Source organism: Alosa pseudoharengus, unplaced genomic scaffold, assembly GCF_046254945.1.
Source record: "Alosa pseudoharengus isolate Yale_2024_CS ecotype anadromous, Long Island Sound unplaced genomic scaffold, YU_APseudo_1.1 YU_APseudo_1.1_scf_25, whole genome shotgun sequence".
Lineage (NCBI taxonomy): Eukaryota > Metazoa > Chordata > Actinopteri > Clupeiformes > Clupeidae > Alosa > Alosa pseudoharengus.
Window position 1 is genome coordinate 2,585,360 of NW_027468696.1, and position 26,147 is coordinate 2,611,506.

The window sequence follows — 26,147 nt, forward strand, 5'->3', positions numbered from 1 at the left end:
AAAGTTGGTTTAAACTTTAGATCAAAGATTCTAGAGCGCTCCACTGTAGAATCTTTGGTTTAGATCCAGTGACACTGCCGTCATGGTACTCTATTTAGTTTTTCTCACGTTGAGTAGCCCATCTCACTGCAGGTTAGCATGTTGCTGTTGGGACCTGCAGACCCAGACTGCAGACTTTATTCAGCGCTTACAGAGGAAGAGGCGCTAAACCACAGCCTCTCTGACACAACCGTCTCTAAGCCACCACCCCCTTTTATGTTTTATTACATATGCATGAAGTCAATCAAAAAGGACTTCATCATGAAATCATATATGGTCCCAAAGGCACAGGTTGGCTGCTATAAATGGAAACTGCATCTTTTCAAAGGTTGTTGAGCGACCACTGTGAGAGTTGACAAAGAGTGTAGAAAATGATGGTTATCTCTGTTATGTAATGATAGTCATTGTTCAGTCACAATCACGAGACCTGCTAACCTGATTGGCTTCTCTAGGTTCTGTACAGGCCTCGTTGATTTGAGTTTGCTGTGTAAAGTAGTGGGCAACGAGGGGTTAATGCTGCTAGTGCTGTATGAAAGGGGGATTACAGCGACGACTGAAAAGTGTTTTTTTAGGCCAGAATGCATCATGAGGTAAAGCCACACGCTAACAGGAAGAAAGCCACCCACATTGCCAGCAGCACATGCGCTACCTAAACCAAGTTGTGTCGACAAACGATAAACAAGGTCACCGGATGATGTGCTCATTCAGAATGAAGGGGATCTTATTTTTCGCTCTGTGCCTTATTTCAGGTAAATGATACACACATGAAATCAATGCTAGTGAATATGGGCTGCTTCTTGCTTTGAGAACATAATGTTTTGGTTCATGCTCTGTTGACTTCTGCACAAGTGCATCCATGCTGCTCGGGCTCTCTTCACGACTCTGTGACTCTGGCTCTTTTCTCTTCTCTTTGTCTGTTTTAGTACCAGGAAGAAGTGCAAAAAGTAGAACGCTGAAAGCTTATATCAATGGGGGAATACTCATTTTCTGCAAATTTGATGACCAGCATAGAGAAAAACAGAAGTACTTCTGCAAAGGTGAAGCTTCAACATGCCCTTACAATCGGCCAGCCCACAACGACAGTAGAGTCTTCCAGTATGAGAACGCTCGCAGGGACTATTTAACCGTTCTCATCACAAACCTCACCTCAGAGGACAGTGGGACTTATCACTGCGGGGTCGAAGATGGATGCTTAGATGATAAAATCACTTTGAATGTAAAATCAGGTAATATTTATGTAACTATGTATTTCAATGGCATATGAGTTCTCATTGAATCAGATTTCACAATTATATTATGTTTAAAATGACTGGATAAAAGAAGAGAAAGAGACTGACAATAGATCTGAGAACTTTATGGATGTTTACATTTACATTTATTTACATTTACAGGTGACTGCTGTGACACACCGTTTTTTATTACTGGTTTTGAGGGACAGAATATCAACATTCAGTGCAAGTACTCTGGTGCAGAAAATAGAGACTATCCCAAGCACTTCTGTAAGCAACAAAAGGATGTTATTGAGACAGATCTAATAGAGTCAAAACCATCAGTTACAGAACAAAAGTATTCCCTGTCTGACAACAAAAGTGCAAACCTGTTTTCTGTGACTATTCATGAGCTGGAGAGAAAGGATGCTGGAATCTACTGGTGCGGAGTGAGAACCGGTACAGAAGATGTGGCTTTGACCAGCCAGGTGAATTTACAGATCACAGGTGAGATTCAGGCAGATATGAATAAATATGAAGATTTTACAATGTTAGGAACAAATATTTAATTAGCATGTTATTTACACTTAACTTTAGACACAACTTTAGTCTTAACTTAACCTTTAACACAGTTTGGATTCAACTGTAGATTAGTAAACAGCAATTATTGCAGTGTATTCTGTCAGTGTCATGCTTACCTGAATGTCAGACATGTACCATATGCTGCTTTTGAGTAAATGTTTCAGATTTGTTTTATTTGTTGTATTTCACCGTAAACTCATTCTGTTTCCACATTACAGGAAAACAAAAGGTTCCAGTGACTCTGAGAGGATTTAATACGGGAGGCATTGCAATTATTTGCAAATTTAATAACAAGCGTAAACACAAGAAGAGATACTTCTGCAAAGGCAATTCTACAACCTGCCCTCACAACCGCCTCACAAGTGGTACTGATAGCAGGTTCCTCCAGTATGAAAATGTTCAGGAGGACCATCTAACAGTTCTGCTCACATACCTCACCTCAAAGGATGCCGGGATATATCACTGTGCAGTTGAAGATGAAGAAATGCATACAGCATTCAACTTGATTATGAAAGAAGGTAATGTGTTTTAGTTTATATTTGAAAGCAATGGCATTTCTTGTTCAATGAGCTTTGAAGATTGTTTACATTGTGGGAAGGTGGCATTTAGGTCTTTGAAATATGGACCCAGTCACTATGTGAATGTTTGACAGGTGGCTGCTGTGAATCACCTAATACAACTACTGGACATGAAGGAGGACATATAGAGATTCAGTGCAAGTACCCCGAAGAAGCAAAAACAAACGTAAAGCACTTCTGTAAGCAACATGATACATTCATTGAGTTGGATTTGATCGTTTCAAAGCCTTTGCAGAAGAATAGAATGTATTCTCTGTCTGACAACAAAACTGCAAACGTCTTTACTGTGACTATCCATGACCTGGAGATGAAGGATGCTGGGATCTACTGGTGTGGAGTAAGAACTAGTGGGAATAATGTAGCTTTGATCGGACAGGTGAATCTTCAGATAACAGGTGAGAGTTACTTATACATATTACGTAGTTTTCAAAGAACATTAGCACATTCTCTCTGAAAATTAAAGTTTGGATTAAGATATTGGGTCAGTACTGTGGCATTAGTATTGCTTTACTATTGTAATTTTGACTTGCTACGTATTGCCTAAAGCTAAGTGTCCACATTAGTGGATGGACTAATGTGAGGTTTCACTGTTGGTGTGCCAAGGTCACATTCACATATTTTTGTGGAAATGCATCTCTAGTTATAACCCGGTGATATAGAACACTGCAATAGCCATTATATATATATATATATATATATATATATATAAATAATTTATGGTATATGGAATTTTAGTACGGGGCAAATTTCTGGTACAGTATAGGGTATTTTAGTATGGGGCTCAGAAATCTGTTGCTAGCTCATACCTCAAATAATGTGTGCATATTTTATATATAAGGCTTTGTACCCTCAACCCCCTAAACCCTATTTTCGATCTGTGATCTTGTTTTGAGGACCACCATGATACACACTAGGAGATAGCCAATTAAACCAGGAAGCTAAGACTCAGTAGAGCTACTGTTATGAGCACATCTCAAGGTGTCAGTACACAGACTGAAAAGTATATGACAAATAACCTTGGTTGCGGAAACCGTCATGTTCAGAAATATATTTGTTTGCAAAGACTGTCAGTTTTATATGTACATATTTTATAAGTATGACGGTAGCCTACTTTCTTTCACATTTTAGACTTGTGATTAGGTTGTTCATGACTGCAACACATTACCTGGGACCATAATCACAAATAACCGTGCGAATTTAGGAGAAACTCCTAAAAATAATGGGCATATCACTCATAACTTTAGGAGAAACAATTTATTTTGATTTGCAATGAAACATTACATTTAATTTACATGTTGACAATGGTTTTGGTTGTTGTTGGTGGCGTTATTGCATCCCTTAGTTACAATGCACAATTATTACACAGTTTTCAAAGAACATTAGCACATTCTCTCTGAAAATTAAAGTTTGGAATACCCGTTTAATTCCATCGGTCACAATAGTGATCACAATTTTTTTTCTCCGTTGCATTTGGGAAATAAATTACACTTTAGAATAACAAACCAGTGGGTCGTTTCTAGAAAAGTTAGCAGCGACGGTGCTCAACCACCATGGTACGACGCAACTTGCGACCAAACAATGACATTGTTACACCTGTTTCCAGAAAGCATCGTACCTGTGTCGCAATTCGCAACCTCCGACGTTCGAACACTGTAGTTCAAACAACGTTGTTGATGATGCAGCGATACATATCATTGGTGGAAACACTGGAAACGTGTAATACCCTACCCCCTAGAAATGCTCTGCCACGGCCTATGTTGACATTTTTCTAATTTAAACCGAGTGATTAATGCTGGCATTGTCATCGTCATCTGCAAAAACCTAAACCTATTGCAAGTAGGCCTATATAAAACATTTTACTGAAGCCGACCATGTGCCATTATTTGTGTTAAATATCTAAGTTGAAAAAATATATAGCCTGGACGAATGTCTGGGTAGGCTATAACAAATAGTATCAATTGTCTCATGGCTTATCAGCAGGGCGTCAGTGCACTACGCGCTCGGCCGGAGTTCGCGTCCTATCTCTTCTTTTCACCTCTGAGTAAGAGTAGGCCTACGAGACACAACAATAGGTTTTGATACATATTTATGTATATAGTTGTTCTACATCTAGAGCCCATAGGTACAAGACATCAGTCAAAAACAATTGAATCTACGTGTCACACTAGTTCACCTGCAGGTAGCGAGAAGCAAGAGGACAATCTCACATTGTAAGAAAATCGAACATACAACGTTGGGATAACAAGTCATCTGCTTTAGCCACTACACCATTTATCACAGCTGTTGTAAGAGTCTGTGAAAATTATAATACTAAAAGCAAGGCAATACTCGAGTTAACATAAATAGCAAGAATGAGCCAAGTAGGGGAGTCAGTGTCTTAATCAAAATTAAGCTACAGGATAGATCAATCATTGAATCACGAGATAAACATCCACTTCGCAATTTTTGGTTAGGCGGTTGTGATTTTTGGTTAGGCACACAGACACCAACAGGAACTACCAAGGAACAACACAAGTGCGACTGCCTAGGGGCAGTAGTTCAAACGACCAAACTTTGCGTACTTGTTTGCGATTCAGAGTTCGAACTTCCTTTTCTAGAAACACCAAATCCAAGAACGATGGAGCGAACTACCAAGGTTGCGACGCAAGTTAGCAAACGACGCTTTCTAGAAACGAGCCCCTGGTCGTCTTGATTAAAATGTATCAATGTCATGTGACTGGTGAAATGACCAGGGGTTCGTTTCTAGAAAAGTTAGCAACGACGTTGCTCAACCACCATGGTACGACGCAACTTGCGACCAAACAACGACACTGTTACACCTGTTTCCAGAAAGCATCGTACCTGTGTCGCAATTCGCTACCTCATTCGCAACAAGGCAATACTCAAATTAACATAAATAGCAAGAATGAGCCAAGTAGGGGAGTCTACAGGATAGATCAATCATTGAGTCATGAGATAAACATCCACTTCGTAATTTTTGGTTAGGCGGTTGTGATTTTTGGTTAGGCGCTCTGGACACTAACTAGCCTGACGAGCCAGACCCACATTAAAATGTAGGGTCTGGGCACTCACCATTCGCAGTGCTCAGTCCGAGGGGTGGGATAATCAGTTGTCTTTCAAATTCCCTCTGCATGCAATAGGACAGCGGCAGCGCTATGAGTCCCATGCGTTTCCCACCAGCGGAGCTAGTTGGCTAGTTTTGCCAACTTAATAAAAGCTTAACTCGTGTCACACTGTTCGCCAACAGCAACATCCATCTTATTTGTTTTCAAGTAGCAGGGAATTCAAGCCAAACCGTTGCAACTCTGCCATCAATCATTATGTTAAGCCCACCTAACGACTCTATACACGATTTCATTGGCCTGATTGAGTTTCGATTTCTGGAGCTCACAAGCCAACGGAGAGTTGCTAGACTAGCCCTACAGCAAATGTAATTTGCGGCCGCTAGGGGCGAGTCTAGATTTCTAGGCTAGACACCAACAGGAACTACCAAGAAACGACACAAGTGCGACTGCCTAGGGGCAGTAGTTCAAACAACCAAATTTTGCGTCCTTGTTTGTGATTGAGAGTTAGAACTACCCTTTCTAGAAACAGCAAATCCAAGAATGATGGAGCGAACTACCAAGGTTGCGACGCAAGTTAGCAAACGACACTTTCTAGAAACAAGCCCCAGATCAGTTTATATCTTGTTTGCGCCTCTGGAGGAAAATTTCCTCCTCAAACTTCTGCAGAAGTAAGTCAGTAAACTACCTGAATTAATAGAAAAAAACTGTCAAAATTGGTACATATACTTTTTAGATAGATGGGTCCAAAAGTCCAGGATGTTATGTGGCTGAGGGTGGAGGGGGGAGAGAGAGTTCAGCATCCTAACAGCCTGGTGGTGCGGGAGCGCAGGCTTCTGTGCCTCTTCCCAGAGGGCAGTAGATCAAACAAATTATGAGCGGGGTGTCACTCACAATTGTGGTCGCCTTGCGGGTGAGGTGGGAGGTGTAAATGTCCTTCAGGGAGGGGAGTGAAGCACCGATAATCCTTCCAGCTGTGTTCACTATGCGCTGCAGGGCTTTCCTGTTGTATTCAGTGCAGCTTCCGCCCCACACAGCGATACAGCTGGAGAGGATGCTCTCAATGGTGCCTCGGTAGAATGTGGTCATGATGGCTGGTGGAGCACTTGCTTGCCTGAGTTTCCGCAGGAAGTACAGGCGGCGCTGAGCTTTCTTCGCCAGTGATGCAGTGTTGGTGGTCCAGGAGAGGTCTTCACTGATGTGCACCCCCAGGAATTTGGTGCTGCTCACTCTCTCCACCACAGCACCGTCGATGGTCAGTGGCAGGTGTTGGGTGTGACCTCTCTGGAAGTCAACAACAATCTCCTTGGTCTTGGTGACGTTCAGCAGGAGGTTGTTGTCCCTGCACCACCTGGTCAGAAGGTCGACCTCCAACCTGTATTGAGTCTCGTCGCCCTTGGTGATGAGACCCACCAGAGTTGTGTCGTCAGCAAATTTCACTATGTGGTTGTTGCTGTAGGTTGCAGTGCAGTCATGCATCAGCAGGGTGAAGAGCAGCGGACTGAGCATGCAGCCTTGGGGGGCCCCCGTGCTCAGTGTGATGCTGCTTGAGATACTGTTGCCAACACGTACTACTTGAGGCCTCTGACAGAGGAAGTCCAGTAGCCAGTTGCAGAGGTAGGTACTGAGTCCCAGTTTGTCAAGTTTGCAAATGAGTTGTTGTGGTATTATGGTGTTGAATGCGGAACTGAAGTCTATAAACAGCAATCTCACATATGAGTCTCTTTTTTCCAGGTGGGTGAGGGCTGGGTGGAGGGCAGAGCAGATTGCATCCTCTGTGGAACGTTTGGCTCGGTATGCAAACTGGAAGGGGTCCAGGGTGGGGGGGAGAATGGATTTGATGTGTGCCATGACAAGCCGCTCAAAGCACTTCATGATGATGGGTGTCAGTGCCACGGGGCGGTAATCATTGAAGCAGGATGGAGCAGTTTTCTTCGGCACAGGTATGATGGTGGCAGCTTTGATACATGATGGGACGATGGCTTGCTTTAGGGAAGTGTTAAAGATGTCTGTGACATCTAAAAGACATCCTTAAGCTCCTCAGCGCAGTCCTTCAGCGCACGACCTGGGATGTTGTCTGGGCCTGCTGCTTTACGGGTGTTGATAGCAGCAAGTGTCCTCATCACGCTGTCGGCAGAGAGGCACAGGGGTTGCTCGTGTGGAGGGGGAGGGGTCTTCTGTGGGCAAGTGCTGTTTTGTGCTTCAAAGCAAGCAAAGAAGCGGTTCAGATTGTTGAGCAGAGGGATGTTGCTCTCACAGCTCTGTGGCGCGGGCTTGTAGTCCGTGATGGCCTGAATGCCCTGCCATAGGCTTTGTGCATTCCTGCTGTCTGAAGTGGGTGGTTATCTTGTGAGTGTATTCCTTTTTTGCTTCCTTGATGCCACGGGACAGGTTGGCTCTCGCTGTTTTCATGCCAGCTTCATCCCCAGCTCTGTAGGCTTTGTCTCTGGCCCTCAGCAGCCTGAGGACATCCCCTGTCAGCCATGGCTTCCAGTTAGCCCGAGTGATGATGTCTTTTGTGTGGGTCACATCATCAATGCACTTGGTGATGTAAGAGGTTACAGTGTCTGTATTTCATCAAATTTGACATAATAAATAGGGTAAAATGGTTCTTTATTTAACTATTACAATACGTTTTTTTACTCTTAAATTGAATGGATAAAAAAAACCAGTGTTACCACATACCTAATGCATTTGGCTATGCTAGACCGCTGGCTGAGCCTTCTGGGAGAGGTAGATGGCGTGCAGTCTCAGCACAGGTCGGCCGCCCTGACTGGAACTTAAGTAAATTACACAAACAAAATCAAGAAATAAGTAATGATTAAGACTGTTGCATTAAGCTACCGCATGTACTGGAAGTTAACTCTGAGCCAACACTAAACATCCACAGTTACCATTATGGTGGCCTTGTTCTACTATTAGACATCAACCAAGGACTAAAGTTAGTGATGTGCCCAATGAAGCGAGGCTTTGGAGCTTGTGTCGAGCAGAAAGGGGCGTGCCAGATGAAGCCCCGGTTCGAGGCTTGTGTCGTTTCTATAAAAATCACGTGACTGATGACAAACGAGGCCTCGGTTTGTGAGTGTGACGTCTGAAGCTTTGTTTGGGACACACACCCACGTGACTGCTTCAGAATCTGATTCAAAGGCTTTGAATTGCGCAAACCAGGGCACCCGCTCTAGTGTCGGAATGAGTCTTGTTGTATTGCAAGAGTCAGGCGAAATTTGTGTTTATATAGGGTAGCCCTGTTTTATATAGGATGCTTTCTCGTTTTGGGAATTTAAGTTCTTTTCTTTCCGGAAAATGTCCATAATCCATAATATCATGCACAAAGAAATAAAGAAGAAATAGCCTAGGCCTAGCCTAAAGCTTTGCCATTTAGAACAATGACATTAAAGGAACCATATGTAAGAAATGTGTTTCAATTAATCATAAAATGGCCCTGATATGTCACTAGACATTAAGAAATCATGTTCATTTCAAATACTTATATCACTGACAACAGTAGTCCGGCCAGGATATTGCCATTTAAAAAGTGAAGTTGCAGCCCTCAACTGATGTTGATGTTGTGTTTTGTCATGTCATGTTGTGTTTTGGCCTGATGCGCCACCATCTACCTATCTACTAATCACAAAGTCAGTAGTGTTTTGGCATCCGGGTTGGCAACCTCGAGTCAGGGGGGAGGGGGAGGTGATACACCGCTCTACAGTAATTTGAAAGTGATTGCAGTACCAGTTTTGGCCACAATCTTACATATGGTTCCTTTAAAACCTGTCCTAATGGAGAGTATTGTGTAATGCAATTAAGTCTAGGCTCTGTTTTTTCTCTCCTGGTTGCACTCAGGTAGTCTGATTGTGACACCACCTCAAAGCGGTTGCGGGCTCGCAAAATCCACTCCTTCTTGTACTGTCTTTTGGTTGAACCTCTTTTCCAAGTCCTCAACTTGCAGGTTGTGGTCTTGCTAAGGCCCGAAACATTACAATAAATTAATTACTTATTGAGAGCTATTGGTGTAGCACACATTTTTTTTATTCATTCAGTATTGCCCTTTTCATCAAGCACCCAACTTTACATTTTTTAGTTATTTTTACAGTAACCCCTTGTGTAGCCTGCATTGTGTTGACCACATAGCTCAGCCCTGCACTCGCCTGGGCTCAAACCTGCAACTTGCAGCCCCTCACACTGGGAGCTTAAACCCCAGGGAGCTCTCTCTCTCTAACATGTCTCATAAGGCATCGGGAAGGAGGTTTACCTAATGTACATACTGCACAGCATTGTACCAGCTAGCCATAGACGGATTAAGTATATATACTCTTTTGATCCTGTGAGGGAAATTTGGTCTCTGCATTTATCCCAATCCGTGAATTAGTGAAACACACACAGTGTACACACAGTGAGGTGAAGCACACACTAATCCCAGCGCAGTGAGCTGCCTGCAACAACAGCGGCGCTTGGGGAGAAGTGAGGGGTTAGGTGCCTTGCTCAAGGGCACTTCAGCCGTGGCCTACCGGTTGGGGTTCGAACCGGCAACCCTCCGGTTACAAGTCCGAAGTGCTAACCAGTAGGCCACAGCTGCCCCACAATTATGAACCACAATTATGGATTATGAACCACTGGGTACAGAAGTGAAAAGGCCCCTCCCATAAGTCTTGACTGAGGGACCCCATTCAGATATCTGGGATGAATAACATAAACCATGATATATGATAAAGGGGCCACTATAATAACATATCACATAATGTAAGCTGCTATATTTGACTGAGAGGCCCCATTCAAATATCAGGGATAACATAACCCATGGCTTATGATTGAGAGGATCTATCGAGACATATCAAAACTAAAATGGGAACTTCCCACATTGTGTTACTTTAAGGAATATGCTGGCGTGAGAATAAACATCAGCTATTAGGTACTCTATGTCATGGGGTCAAAGGTCACGGTCACATGAGTCACAAGGGGTCCTAAAGGGACTCATTCCCATAGCATCTTAGACGCAGCGTCTCGTTCCCTCATTTGCGGAACCGTGGATACCCGGTAACCTAGACGTTTCTCCGTTATGTATGTCTATATTGTTTCCACAGAATACCAGATTCAGAAATCTATTGTTTGCAAAGACTGTCTGTTTGTAAATGTGATGTGACTTTCTTTCACATTTTAGACTTGTGATATTTTTACTTGTGATACATTTCTTGAATTTCCCCTGGGGATCAATTAAGTATCTATCTATCTATCTATCTAGACTTGTGAGGTTGTCTTTCCACTGCAAGAAATAAACTTGAATTCTTGGTAAAGTAACATAAAGGCAGTAGATGGTTATGTTGAGCACGTTGCTATAACTATTATGTCATGCACAATCAGATATTTTTGTTGTTTCCACAGAAAAAGCCCCTATTGAGGACATGAAGACCTCTGTAGTCATGGTGATAGTAGCACTGGTGTTAGCAGTCACATTCTTCCTGTGCTACAGACACATACAGAGCAGGAAGCGTGGTAGGTTTTAACACTCTGGTTAGCAACATATCATGTAGTTTTCACAGATCATTACCACATTTTCTCTGTGTTTGCATTCTGCTTTTACCTTGGCACTGCTGCATTCTACTGGTCTTTTATTGTCGTATAGACTCACTACATGTTGCCTAAGAATCCATATTACTGCATGGAATAATGTGAGGTCCTATGATAGTCACATTCACATATCTTTGTGGAAAGAGCCTGTGTTAAAATATAGGGCTACCTTTTTTTGTATTGGCTAGTATATTTTCCATATTTTTGCTTATCATTACTTTGTTTTAGCATCCATTGCCCACATCTATATTGCTATGACTACAATTATTACTACACTACATAGGGTACTGATCAGAATGGCTTTTTTTCACTAACTACAACATGCAGAATAATCACTAGCAGAATGGACAGCATCAATACACACACACTCACGCACACACCACCCTAAACTTCACCCCCCAATTCATCTAAAAGGCACACAACAATTTAACCCGTTTAATCCCAAATTTAGACTATCTAGACTTGAAAATATCAAAATCATGTGTCCAATCAAGTAACCCTTTGAAGTAATCAATTAGTATTTTTTTTTTTTTTCAAATTTTCCTGAAAAAGTGTAGCCTGGGTTTTCCCATGCTGCCTTACGCGCACAATTTTATTCACGCTGCTAGGCAGCCTGGATTCTATGGACTTCGTTTTCACCTCAACGAAGGAACCAATCACAGAACGGAGGGAGGGCAGCAAGACGATAATGACACGCCGAAGCCGTTATGAGCTATGTACAGACGCATTTGATAGACATTTGTAGCGCCCAATAAACGGCTCTGAGCATTCGTAAACCACGTTTCAAATACAAGAAAATGAATGTCTAGTTCCCAGACCCCATCTCAATGAGATGAGGTCTGATGTTAGCCAGGCTAGAAAAAGTGGGTGAAAAGGAGTGTTTTATGTTTGGTCACAATTAAGACCGTTGGGAAACAACATAGTACGATTTTAGGGATTTTCACACATTTCATTTTGCAATCATCTAATTTTCAATAAATTCCAGTCAGAGATGATATGGGGACATTGTCCCAGGTCTGTTCTTTACATTTAACTTTTTATCACAATACAATATTCAACATTGCCTCTGCAATTCTCTATTATGTTCTAAGTGTGCCGATTTTTACATGGAAAAGGCCTTATATCACACTGTTGTTTCCCAACAGTCATAATTGTAACACTCATTATGTTCACTCATGCTATGAGAATGCTGAACAAAGCTCACATATTTCAATTGCATAACTCTATACTAGACACCTTAAAGATTATGTGTACCAAAAATCTTTGTCCTATGTTTACACAACCATACTTTTCTAAGCCCCCCCCCCCCCCTTTATAGAGCCCCTCGAGGGTTCATGCAAAACTCATTATACCTGTGAGACCACCTCGCCCACACGGTCAATGACCCTAAAAGGGCCATCCCAGGTGTTTTCGTGTTTGTGCTGCTTTGTTTAATGTGTGACATCCAAAACCGATTTTCAGTTGTTCTGTCAAGTGGAATAGCCAACTAATCATTTATAAGAAACAAAAAACAAAGCAGTTACACTACGGGGTAGGTAGTGAAACACTTCTGCCACTTTCTCTCTCTCGCTCTCTCTCTCTCTCACACTCACACACAGATTGATAATGTAACATATCCTCATATATAAACAGTATCTTTATGCTCATCAGACAGATCAAACAGTGTGATCTACTACAACACAGTGGTGAGTAAATGTCTTAATAATTCAAATGGTATTTCATGGCATGAGGCATAGTGTCAAATTACTGCTCTCTAGCCCATGTGTTGGTTAGTTGCATGATTTTCTCATTTGAGTGAAGGTTCAGTCATGATAACTTCTGAAAACTATGATGTAATGTGATGAACGGATTGTGTTTATAATACTTGATTTCAAATATTTAAAAACAGTGTTGTCCAATCACTTGGTCAGTGATGATACCTTTACAGCATAATGTGCTTTGTCTCTCTGTCAGAATGGAAGGAAGATGGAATTCCCAGATGGAATTTATGACGATATTGAGGACATTGGTCCTCCTCCTCTTCTGACTTCAAGATCTGTGGTGGGTAGAGTACTGAAAATCTATACTTAACCTGTTACTGCAGAAGCGCCCCCTAGTAGGCCTGCCGCTGTGCCTGTCATGGACGGATTATGAACTTTCGGGCCCCTGGGCCCAGATGTATTTAGCCTATTGTCGCATATTTGGGAGGGGGGGGGGGGGTTGGGGGTCCTCCCCCAGAAATGTTTTAAATTGTTTGATGTGATTTCCTGTAATCTGGTGCATTTCTGGGATGACCAATACTAAATTCAATCAGATTCATAGCCATCTTCCTGATTTGTTGATATTGAGGCAATGATTCCATGCAAAGGCTTTTACTCTTACCCCTTGGGCCCGTGCAGTAATCCATCCCTGGTGCCTGTTGTGACTTTCGAGTATTAACTATGTAAACTTTTCATGTCCTCGATGTGTAATTGGACTTACATACAGATTCACATCATGTGCATGAAGTAATGCAAAGTAATATTCATTTCAGTGTTTGTCCATAGCATATTAGTGTAGCTTATACTATCATGACATCCGTCATTTTGAGAGGGCAAGAGTGTGTTATTTGTGTCGTTAGCAGAGGTGGTTGTTGTGATTCCGCACTACTCTAAGATGCCTGGAAGACGCTGTGTGAAAAACTACTCCAGTGGGTCACACAATTGTTGTGAAAACCTTTAGAAACCATGGGTTGCGGGTTTTTTTTTTTTTTTGTTTGTTTCCCCACAAGGAAAAAAGATAAGGCTGCAGTCCATGTCTGCCAAACAAAGGGGAAGAGCCCTTCTTTCTGAAGCCCTGTTTCTTGAAAATGTAGTGGCGTTAAGAGTAGATTACTGGCTCAAAAATGTACTTCAGTAAGAGTAAGTGTACAGTTTTGAAAAAGGAATATGCAAAGTTACTGTTTCTAAAAAAAAAAAAAAAAAAACTTTACTATGTATATTACTTGTAAGATGTCATTAGCCACCCCTGTTCAAGATGCAACAATAATATGGTAGACAAAGCAGGTGACACTACTGTACCTATTACACTATCCAGTCACCCCCAAACCTTCCTGATGATACAGGCCTCCACCTTCTCCCCAAGACATCTCACACCCAGATCAACACTGTCTATGCCACCACTGAAATACCCACAATCCCTGGTGATGTCCCCACATACTCAAACATCCAGTCACCAATACACACTTCGGCTGACACATAATTTAGCATTCAGATAGTATACTCAAATGTCTGTGTAGAATTTAGGAACATTTCTGCTGTCATTTTAAAAATGATTGTAACCTAAATTAACTGCAGGATGGTGCTGAATATGAAAATGATCCTCAAGATTTACCATCCAGCAATATTCAGATGAGTTCAATCTATCAAAACCTGAAGCCCAACACTGATGCAGATTACCAGAGCCTGAACCCCAACACCATCCAACCTGATGCAGTTTACCAGAGCTTGAACCCCAACACCACCCAAACTGATGCAGTTTACCAGAGCCTGAACCCCAACACCATCCAACCTGATGCAGTTTACCAGAGCCTGAACCCCAACACCACCTAAACCTGATGCAGTTATCAAAATCTGAACCCCAACATCAGATCATTCGATGCTGTCTAATCTTTCCAAGTCTACCCAAGATCATCTTTATGATTCATATTTCCTTTAAATCTTACGATATCTTGTAGCGTGACTTTACAATGTGAAGATGTGATAATAATTAATAATCAGACTCAGATTTATTATTAAGAGATTTTTAATCATATAACTGCTTAAATCCAGCTTGCTCTAAAACAAATAAAAATGTGCAAATGCTGCAAGATAATGATAGACAACCAGTGTGAAACAAGTTAGACTTATAATGTTTAAAAACTTAGAAGCTTAGAATTGAAGTGTGTTTTCTTAATTAAAAGCATAAATTGTTTTTCTAGAATAATCTGTTATGATTTTGCTTAAACTTAAAGAGTGTTTTTCTTAAATATATAAGAAAGTTTGCTTATAAAACTTCAAATGTTTTGCTACATAAAATGTGTTTGCTTAGATACAAAAAGGTTGTGTTAAGAATTAAAGTGTGTTACTGTATGCTAAATGAGATGTGCTTTGAACAAAATGTAAAGACAGAATGTAAGAACATAATGTACCAGCTGTAAGAAACTGTTTGTCAGCAAAACAAAAAGCTGACTGGTAACCAAGCAAAAACAAAAAAGCAGAACCAATATTTCATGGCAAGACACAATACCAAATTTGGACATGTTCTGTCTGACCGAGAGGGGTATAAAAAGAGAACAGCTCCTTGTTCAGGGCTCTTTGATCTTCTTTTTCCTCTTCATTTTTCTTTGGATCGAGCATTTAGCTTTTAGACTTAGACAGTTTTCTTTTTTGTATTTTTTTATTTGTATTTAATAAAAGTCAAAATCCTAACCTTTGATTAGGGGTTTGTAAAAAGACCGTCTAGCGTTTTCTCGTATTTTTCTGCCTCTCCTGTGTTGCTGAGAACCCCGGACGCCTTGCAACAGGGGCTCTGCCCCAAAAACCTTCGCTCCGGGTGAGTAAGCGTCCGTTTGAGGGCTACTTTCTAAGACACTGTATATGGGCAAAAAATATACTGCGCACACACTGACACCTGCAGGAGTAGCGATCTCTACTGTGTTACGGGAGCCCCGTAGACACCAGAGTGGACACAAAACGTAACAATCTGTTCATTTGAAAAAAAAATCATAAAAAGCATTATTAAAACTTCACTTCATTGTATAGACTGTTGTGTTATGCATTGTGATTGTAATGCATTCATTGAGATGTTTTTTTGTTTGTTTTGGTCTTTTTTTTTGTTTAGTTTAGTTTGTCTTAATTCACAGCAGACTGTAGAATCACATCATACTGTACCTCTGCCCAGATATCCATATAATCTTCATTTGTATCCGCTTCATCACATTGAACATTTCATTTATTTCACTCTAGCCATGATATGAGGAGATTGTTATGTTGGACATTGGTGTACATATATATGCTGGATATTTAATGTATCATTTCACACTGCTTATGATATGTAGTAGCAATAACTACAAGGAACAATAAAGGATTCAAAAAACAAAAATTAAACTAGAAATGTAATGCCAGAGGAATTACAATAGTGGATGGAAAGCTGCTGGCTTAATGTTGGTGGGGAGATTCCTGAAAAACAACAACAACATTGAATCACTTAATCTTTTGAGTTCATACAAACCCTTGTACCAAAAAACTTTGTGTGGCAAGGCATTCTTGAGATATAACACTCAAGGTGTTTTTGACCTTGACATTTGACCTCCATCATCAATTCACTTCATCTTTGAGTCCATACAAACACTCATACCAAATTTCAGGCATGTATGTCAAGGCATTCTTGAGATATCGCACGCGAAGTATTCATGGACTTAACCTTTGACCTCCAACATCAACTCACTTCATTTTTGAGTCCATACAAACACTTGTACCAAATCTGAAGAATATGCGTCAAGCAGTTCTGGAGATATAATGTGTTGCTTTCATTGTAGACTGTGTTCAACTTTACCAAACAGTACAACCGCCTCTCCTTGCCCCGCTCTCTCTCACTGTCCCTCCCTCTCCTGCTCAATGAACACGCGTGGCTCGGCCAACACAATCCAAATAAAACATTAGCAATCGTGAAAGCAAGGACGCATAGAAGACGACTAGCTAAATTACTATTAAATCCGCTTAGCATCATTACCATGCAGCACATATTTGTTTAAATCTCTTGCATTCAAGTTAACTGATCATCTCAATAGGCTACCAACGTTTCCCAAAAGGGCCTGTCCCAAGAAGAACAAGTATTACCTTGAAACTTAAACACACATGGGGAAACTGAACATTCCAATCAGACTATGATAAGCTAGCCAAGTATGCTACTTTGTTTACAATATTTCCAGGCTTCAACCAGACAGCTGAATTAAAGAGGTAGAGTTGTCATAAAAATAGTATAGGCTAATCTGAATATCAGACATTCAGTAGCCTAGGCTAAAATCTTTTTATATCAGGATATAAAATAATACAGATATATTATTGTAGCGATCTCACCCTCAGACAAGATTCACCTTTGGCCAGGACGGCCATTTATTGGAACAGAAGACTCAGACGAACACAGACAACTACATAGGGCAACACAGGGGTAGTCTCAGCCGCACATGCTACACACAATAAGGGTTTACCACACACATCAACACGAGGATAAGCACATGAGGTACAACCAAAGAGACTAACACGCTAACAAATACACAACATGGTAAACGTAACTACAACTATTATAACCGACATTACACATTCTAGCATTCACTCGCACTGCATTCTGGGAGACACTCATTAAACGTTAAACATGTACATCCACCGACGCTACATTATACTATAGTATATATTGTAATCATCTGGTGTTCTAGGCTATTAAAATGCTATTTAATAAAATGTCACCCCCCCCCCCCAAAAAAAAAAAAGAAAAAAAAAAAAATTGAGGTTCGTATCGAACCGTGGGTCAAAAATCGTGATACAAACCGAATCGTGAGGTTGGTGTATCATTACAGCCCTTCTCAAGTACAAGTTAAAGTACAACAGTCAGATGTCTACTTAAGTAAAAGTACTCAAGTACTTGTTTTCAAAAGTACTTGAGTATCAAGAGTAGCCTACATTTTCGAAATATTGCATTACTACTGCCACAGTGCTTACATTTATGTACAGAAACGTCCTACATGGAGTTATGAAAAATGTTAATACCTTGGAGAATGTAAAAGGAATTGAAAGTAAAATCAAGTCATTTTCATCTTTCTACCATGTTGCCAGGGATGAGCAGTATTTCTAATACATGTATTTAAAATATGTATTTCAAATACAAAATGCTATTTTTGTAATTGAAACACTTGAAACGAAAACTATCATTAACTTGTTCAAAAAATTGGCGAGTCTGGCGAGGTGGGTCCACAGGTTGGCACATTCATGCTGCATTCTTCATCCATTATTTCGTCTCTTATCTAAATCTGACAATGGAGTTGACTTTGGCAGAAAGCTGAAGGTGATTGCTGATAGGCTGTCCCAATCAGTGGCGCCTGCACAATCCAATCACGTTTGAGAGGGAAACAACAAATTGAGGGTTTCCGAGATTTTCTTTTTTCCTTTTTTTTCGGGTACTCGCGGTTATGGATAGGAGTAAAGAGTACAATATTTGCCTCTCAAATGTACTTGAGTAAAGTCATGAGTACTCCCCAAAAATGATACTCGAGTAAAGTACAGATCCCTCAAAATTGTACTCAAGTAATGTACTCAAGTAAATGTACTCCGTTACTGTTCAGCTCTGTCTGCCAATGTGGAGGTAAGCTGTCATCATGTAGCACTGGCTTGCAAACGCTGATTGACTATATAGCATTGCATTTTTAAAGGGGTGGTTCAGGATTTTGGACATATAACCTTATTTCCAAGTTAGCATGTGTGATATTTATCAGTGGAGACTGTTTTCAACATGTTTATCCAGTCCTTCTTTTTTGCAGATTTCGCAGGTGCTAGACTAGCGCAAGTCATCAGTATGTGTTCGCCTGCCATGAAAAACAGTCTTACCCACTCCACAGTACACCCGAGGCAAATAAATTATAACGGCAGACTATCGATGTAAATGTCTGTGTTGATAGTTTAATGTCTAACATTATTCTATCCTTGCATTTCAATGATCGCATAACATTTTGAGGGACTAGTTTCTTAGCAGTGCTTAGTAGTACTGCGCCGAAAAGTAAACAGAGAAGAGCACTCCAATCGGGATACTGTCGTGGAAAATGTCTACCCTGGAAATCCAGAGTTCTCGCGAGAGCACAATGGAATGAGCAATGATGCATGTTACTTTAACTCATTGAATGCCAAGCTGTTTTCGGGAGCTTTGTCCTAGAGTGCCAGCAATCTAGACCATTGCTGATGATTTGTGGACAGCCACAGCATATTCTGTGTTATAGCCATGAACACGTACAATAGCTCGATTAAAAGGTGAGACTTTAAGCTCTCAGTAGGTGCAAACCGTGTATTTCTACACGCCTCCGTTCCTGAGAAATCCCAAGCTAAACAGTGGCTAGTTTTCATCAAAATCGCCGTTTTTTTCTAGAAATGGAGATAAACGTCTTTCATGAAATATTAAGTGTTGCCTGTTACTTACTCGTGTAAACATTCCGGGAAGTGATCAGTGAGACCTGGCGAGACTGCCACCTCGTGATAGACCCACGAAAATGGCCTGGTTTTGACCTGACGTGCATGCGTCACTGATTCGACCCAAAGCGGCAACCGAGTTATGATAAAATGTCCAGATAAAATGTCCAGATTGTCCGTTTTCATGAGTTTCACGATCGTCATATAGTTCATTTCTATTCATCACAGAGTTCCCAAAATCACATATAAGGTGTATTAGTTTGTCGTTTCGTAATTAAAAAAAAAAGCTAAAAACGTAATATTACGTTTTTGGCACTCAACGCATGGGAAGGAAAAGGCACTCAATGAGTTAAAGCTAAATGTGTATTAAGCTTACTGAATAACTTCCTAATACTGAAGACAAACCAGTTTGTGAACTTAAGTCACATCTCATTCTTAAAGAATTTAATATGACGTCGGTCCACACCAAACTCTGTCATCCATGTCTTTATTGACCTTGCTCTGTGCACTTGTGCACAGTAAGGGTGTCACGATTTCGATTTTATTTCGAAATCGATCGAAATTACATCTCAATCTCGAACTTCGAACTTAAAAGTAGAATCGACGATGCAGCCACACCCCCAATGTCACGTCCAGCATGTATGCCAAGACGCACAAACACACATGCACGTGCTGAACTGCAGCGTCAACACTCCTCTAATTTTAGGCTGCAGCCAGTTAAAATATAGGCCTACACATCAACCTACCGAAATCAAAGCCCCTCTTGCTACTTTGAAATCACCGGTGTGGAAGTATTCGTTCATTCACGTCAATTAAAACTAACTTAGCCTACTCAAATTAGCAAGTTAAAAGATGGTCTAATTACAAGTTACTTTAGGCTAAGGCTTAAAATGCACATTTACATATTCCATGAACACTAACCTTGGGTCTCTTCGAAGTGTGCTGAAACAATCAAATTAACATTCTGTGTTGTTTCAATATGTTCACGTCTCTGTTTTAGCCTAATGTTAGTTCTGTTTACATTACAACCTCGGTTAGAACGGTTTTAAAGCGGTTTCAAAATAAAAGCCCCCCGAAAAAGAAAAGGAAAAGACCAAAAAGAGTAAATAACATATAAGGAATGCATTAATAGTAATATTTGAAAAAGATCGAAAATCGAATTGAATTGTGACTTTAAAATCGAAAATTACATCGAATCGAGGATTTGGAGAATCATGACACCCCTAGTGCACAGTCATGTTGGAACAGGAAGGGGCCATCCCCAAGTTGGGAGCATGGAATTGTCCAAAATCTCTTGGTTAATGCTGAAGCAATTAGAGTTCCTTTCACTGGAACTAAGGGGCCAAGCCCAGCTCCTGAAAAACAACCCCACACCATAATCCTCCCTCCACCAAACTTTAGTCAGACAAGTACGACAGAGTTTGGTGTGGATGGACTTGACTGGACTTGAGTCCTGACTTCAACACCTTTGGGATGAATTAAAGCAGAGACTGAGAGCCAGGCCTTCTCATCCAACATCAGTGTGTGACCTCACAAATGCGCTTCTGGAAGAATGGTCAAAAATTCCCATAAACACACACCTAAACCTTGTGGAAAGTCTTCCCAGAAGAGTTGAAGCTGCTATAGCTGCAAAGGGTGGACCGCTAGGGCTTTGACTTATGCCCAAAAATCATATTCGAAGTTTGTTTGTTTATTAATATTAAAATTGAAATATATTCAAATATGTATTAATAATATTTTAACCATTAAATGTCTTTAGTAAGACCGATATTGGTATCAAACTTAAGTTCTATATGTTCTGTCCACCAGAGGGCAGTGTATCAGTCAATGTCGAAAGCTGAGTATTTAGGCGTGTGTTAAAATTGTTATTATTGAGCATAGGGCTGGGCGATAAAACGATAGCCATATGTATCGCAATAGACATGTAATCGATATCAATAAAAAATACATTCGATAGAACCAATCAATCAATCAATCAATCAATCAACATTTATTTGTATAGCACTTTACAACAACCAGTGGTTCCCAGAGTGCTTCACATCAGAAGCTAAGGGTAAAAACAGCATATCAAGCAGTAAAAAAGATTGACATGTAGACTTAAATTCAACACACACCTCCTGCCTTTAGAGATGCATTGATATGGAATTTTAGGGCCGATAACGTTAACCGATATTTATTGGTTTGTTGTGGCCGATACCGATACGATAACCGATAATATTACTCTTGAAAAAAAATTGTGAAAAGTGATTTGGGGAAAGCATTTAATAAGCATAATTTTATTGCAGTAATTTTACCTACCACCAAATGATGGACAGAACTCATAATAGTCCTCAATAGTATGCCGATATATTATCGGCTAATAATATATCGGCCGCGGATATATCGTGCATCCCTACCTGCCTTACGTTGTCCATAAATAAATAGGCTAAATATATCTTGCATTGTAGTATGTCAAACTCTACCAGAGTAGGCGATAGAAGTAGGCCTACCTTAACACAGACTCTCCTTGCCCCGTGCACTCACTCTCTCTCTCCCTCTCAACAGGCGCATACCTCCTCAGCATGCACATGTAATCCAAACATTAATCGTGCATGACGACTGGCTAAATTGCTATTAAATCTGGTTAGCATCATTAGCACGCTGCACGAATTTGTTAAAAAAACTGTTGCATTCAAATTCACTGCTAAGTTCTAATCATCTCAATCCCGATGCAAATGGAAAAGTGTTTTCCAAGACTCAAACGGGCCTGTCCCAGGGAGAAAAAGTATTCATTTGAAACTTAAACACACGTGGGGAAACTGAACAATCTAACCAGTATACTATGATAAACTAGCAAATTAAGCGAACGTTACTTTGTTTACAATATTTCCAGGCTTCAACCAGTGCTGCTTTTCATTCAGACTTATCTGCACATTTATTTATTTGAGTGTTTTTCATGATTGTGTTGCCATTTCTTTTCCCTGTTTGCTTTAATTGATAACGGAGGTGATTAAAATCAGAGGAAGGTTAAGTTTAAAATAAAAGTGTCTATCTATGTGGGAGCTCATTAAGCACGAACGGGGTCATCCCTATGTTCCCCGGGTCCTATGTTCCCCGCTACCGGGGAACATAGGACCCTTTTTTGAAAAAAGGGTCCTATGTTCCCCGCTGCTTCCAAGACTGCAGCCGCACGGCAAGGCGCGGGTTGGTAAAGTGCTGTCGCGCGTGGTTGAGCTCCGTGTTTGAGCATGTTTGAATCTGCAAGCACGTTCACTAATGAACATTTCTTGACGAAGCTGGCCTATCTTAGCGATATATTTGATATATCTTAGCGATACATTTGAGTTAAATATCCAGTTACAAGGCAAAGACAAGCACCTCTCCTAGCAAATAAGATTACTGCATTCACCAAAAAAACTTGAGTAAGACAGGCGCCTCAATCGCGACAGTATTATGCCTTTGAGATTTCTGAGCAAAATCGCTGAAACGTCTGATTGGGCGTCTCTTGTGATCCCATGTATTAAACAGTAGGCCTACATCACATCCCTGCAAAGTTTATTTCAAAAATATTTCCCAACCAGCAGTGCTCAGTATGACTGGATTATGGATCCATTTAATGCAGCATGTTGGCATTTCATTGAATATAGGCCTATTGTACAATGCTGTATAATGGCCAATGCTTCCTATAGGAACATATTATAATATGTTGCTGGAAAACAGAAATATGTGTGTTATGTAGGCTATTTATTTATTATTATATCTGCAGCAGCAGCTGATTTTAACTCTGTTGAAGAGGATATATTTAGAACTTGTCATTATTTCAATAAATTTGACAATTTTAAGCTTGACCTACCACTTTCTTAGAGCGATGAGGGACAGGTGGGGCTCGAGAATGCCCCCTCAAAGTGGGGAATGAAAGAAAAAGTTTGAGAACCACTGATCTAGTTTGTTAACTACCACAGTCACGAGTTAGGTCGCGATAGTCTGTCATTTTTAAAAAGTGGGTCCCCAGAAAAAAAGTTTGAGAAACACTGTTAAATCTAGCCGAGTCTGGCTTCAGTCCCAAGCTTGTCATTGTCTTTGCACTTGGCATGTCATTGTTGATTCTTACTGTACAAGAGGTAAGGGAGGTGATCTATAGCCTTTGGTTGAGCTGTCGGAAGAATGGGATTAATTTTAATGGAACAAAGAGATATCAAACTATAGGCTACTGGGCTGTAGACCCAAAGGGACATTTTTGGATTATTGACGAGTCAGACCAAAGGGGCTTCGGAGCAACGCGCAGTCCCCCCTGCAGCGTGCCAGCGAACGGAAAAATGAACAAAACAAACCAATTCAATATCAACTTAAAAAGGCATGTAGTTGTAGCGCGTTTCTTCTGTGAGAGGTGCAGCTCGTGTACGTTGCTGTCCTCAATTTAGTGCTGAAGCGGACAATGCGAAGTTACCTAGAATGTTAACTTTGAACTCGTTATATTCAGTAAAGAAGCACAAGTAAAACCATTGTAGGCCTATGTTATAAAAAATGTTCTTCATCTATTCTTTTACTCCGCTATAGTCAACGTGGAAGTTAGGAAAATCGCCCTTCTGGCTTGTGTCAATTTTGCACCGTGCGCGTATGTGTGGTCTACCTGGTGTGCTATACGGCAGGCAACATTGATAGAAAAATACACTTTGCTACCGTTTGTGCACGAAATGTGCACTCGCAAGCATATCTCATGCAATTTCCGTGGTCAGATACAAGGCGGGGAACATAGGACCCTTTTCTACAAAAAGGGTCCTATGTTCCCCGGTCCCATACAAATAGCGGGGAACATAGGACCCGGGGAACATAGGACCCGGGGAACATAGGTACGCTCCCGCACGAACCAGCCAGGATGCTAACATCACCTACAGGAGCTGTGCATTGCAGGATTTGCTTAAGAAAACCTGATGCCAGACCCTGAACCCCAACACCACCCAACCTGATGCAGTTTACCAGAGGCTGAACCCCAACACCATCCAACCTGATGCAGTTTACCAGACCCTGAACCCCAACACCACCTAACCTGATGCAGTAGCCTTGCTAATGAGCTCGCGATTTTTACTTCACCAGGCGTGGAAAAAAAAAAAAAACACTCTGAATCTGAATTGAAAACAACGTTTAGCCTACAACCAAAAACATTTACCAAAAATTATCTCCATAGGCTACAGGTTTGAATATTAAGAGATCCCTAAAATTTGTTTGAATATCTTTAATTTTTAAAATAATCAAATTATATTCGAATAACAAAGTTTGGAGTCAAAGCCCTAACCGCTAGCTTATAGGAGAGATGCTAACAGTCTAATCTGATTCAATGAGCTGGTGCTAAAAGTCATATGCGAGTCAAAGGCAATATAGTGCCTATATCTGCAGTATAATGTAGGTCTCTCTGGCTATAGGGCTAATACATGAATTGCTGTGAATTGCTGTGCATTGCAGGATTTGCTTAAGAAATAAGACGACAAGAAGAGAAAATACTCAGGTAATGTACTGCAGTTCCTGCATGGTCCTGTTGTTCTGATTTCATCATGGCAATTCAGCTGAATTTGAATATCCTGCCCCCATATGTTTGGTCAATGTTGAGTTAAGTGGCCTCACTGTACTACACGACTACAAACATCAAACCAGAACCGGGGACAAACCCAACAGAGGCCAGATCATAACATGGCAAGATAAGAATCCAGGCCGAATCCAACTTCAAAACAGGCACAGTCACATACAGAAAATCAGTACACAGAAAATGCTCTGCAAATCCACAATATGGCTGGAGCCAATGGGACCAAATGTGCAAATTGACTAAAACTCCAAACAGCCAGGCTCATTAGTATGATGGTCAGTGCATACCCAACTGTAGTGATGTGAGTGGAGGGACTTGCCTAAAATGACTTTGGTAATGGTGCTTCACAGAAATGATTCCTCACAAAGAGCACACAACTTGTGGTGGATTAAGAAATAGTCTACAGGTGCTCAGGTTACACAGACCTCTGAAGGGCTGACAGGATTTACATGATGGAGAATACTGAGCTGTTGTTACACTCACACTCAATATGGAATAGTAAAGCATGTTAGATATTCATATGTTATTTATACTCAGAATGGAAATCATGGCAACATCATGCAGATGTACCTGAACCCCAACACCACCCAACCTGATGCAGTTTACCAGAGGCTGAACCCCAACACCATCCAACCTGATGCAGGTTACCAGACCCTGAACCCCAACACCACCCAACCTGATGCAGTTTACCAGAGCCTGAACCCCAACACCACCTAACCTGATGCAGATTACCAGAATCTGAACCCCAACACCACCCAACATGATGCAGTTTTCCAAAACCCTGAACCCCAACAGCCATACAAATTTAGTTGATCACAAACCCAGCTGCAATTTCTTCTGTCTTTACCAAGAAATATAAAGCAGCAGCTCAGTGTTAAAAAACTTGCTGAGTCAATATTACTCACTAATGGTTTTGTCTCATCAAGTTATCTGCTGTGCTCATCTCTGTCTTCCTGCAGTTACCCTGACCTACCAGAGGGGGAGCCCTCTGTGATCTACACACTGTCCAGAAGAGAGTTTGAGGAATGTTTGGGATATCTATTTATCTATCTATCTATCTATTTCTCTGCCATATCCTCATCTCCTGCTTCATTTGTCTTGTCACCACCATAAGTCTGACCCAACCACTGTCACATTTAGTTTAATCTTAACTTAATAAAAAGGAGATATCAATTATCATCAACAATGACAAGCCAGCTGGAACCTGCCACTTGTTTTCTCTCCCTCTCGTGCGTGCTCAGACACGTTCTCAATTAAATGGAGTAGCATAGGGCCTATGTTCAAGTTGGATCTTTATAGAGAGGACCCAAAAAGTATCATCTTTATGTAACATGCTGTTGGTGCATGTTGACATTGTATACTTTCTCTAACAAGAGTGAAAAATA

General features: G+C 40.9%; 1 protein-coding gene across 4 annotated transcripts; it reads left to right on the forward strand.

Moving 5' to 3' along the window:
- Positions 1–629: 629 nt before the first annotated feature.
- LOC143099226 (polymeric immunoglobulin receptor-like) lies at positions 630–25,838 on the forward strand. 4 transcript variants are annotated; one of them, XR_012981436.1, is made up of 11 exons: positions 630–788; positions 963–1,265; positions 1,431–1,754; positions 2,048–2,347; positions 2,482–2,802; positions 10,849–10,959; positions 12,685–12,719; positions 12,988–13,074; positions 14,349–15,585; positions 24,645–24,687; positions 25,300–25,838. XR_012981436.1 is itself a non-coding variant. In XM_076262319.1 (9 exons), the coding sequence occupies exons 1-9, from the start codon at positions 680–682 to the stop codon at positions 14,601–14,603; spliced, it is 1,845 nt and encodes a 614-aa protein (XP_076118434.1). In that variant the 5' UTR covers positions 630–679; the 3' UTR covers positions 14,604–15,681. The 4 variants fall into 4 exon arrangements, 3 of the variants coding, with proteins under 3 accessions (XP_076118434.1, XP_076118436.1, XP_076118435.1); XM_076262319.1 differs by lacking the exons at positions 24,645–24,687; positions 25,300–25,838 and having other exon boundaries at positions 14,349–15,681; XM_076262321.1 differs by lacking the exons at positions 24,645–24,687; positions 25,300–25,838 and having other exon boundaries at positions 14,393–14,537.
- Positions 25,839–26,147: the final 309 nt, after the last annotated feature.

Bases quoted from the DNA above. Each gene is read 5' to 3' on its own strand.
- LOC143099226 (XM_076262319.1), top strand. From the start codon at position 680: ATGCGCTACCTAAACCAAGTTGTGTCGACAAACGATAAACAAGGTCAC. The intron at 789-962 runs GTAAATGATACA...TGTCTGTTTTAG, and splicing joins CGCTCTGTGCCTTATTTCAG to TACCAGGAAGAAGTGCAAAA. The intron at 1,266-1,430 runs GTAATATTTATG...TTACATTTACAG, and splicing joins CACTTTGAATGTAAAATCAG to GTGACTGCTGTGACACACCG.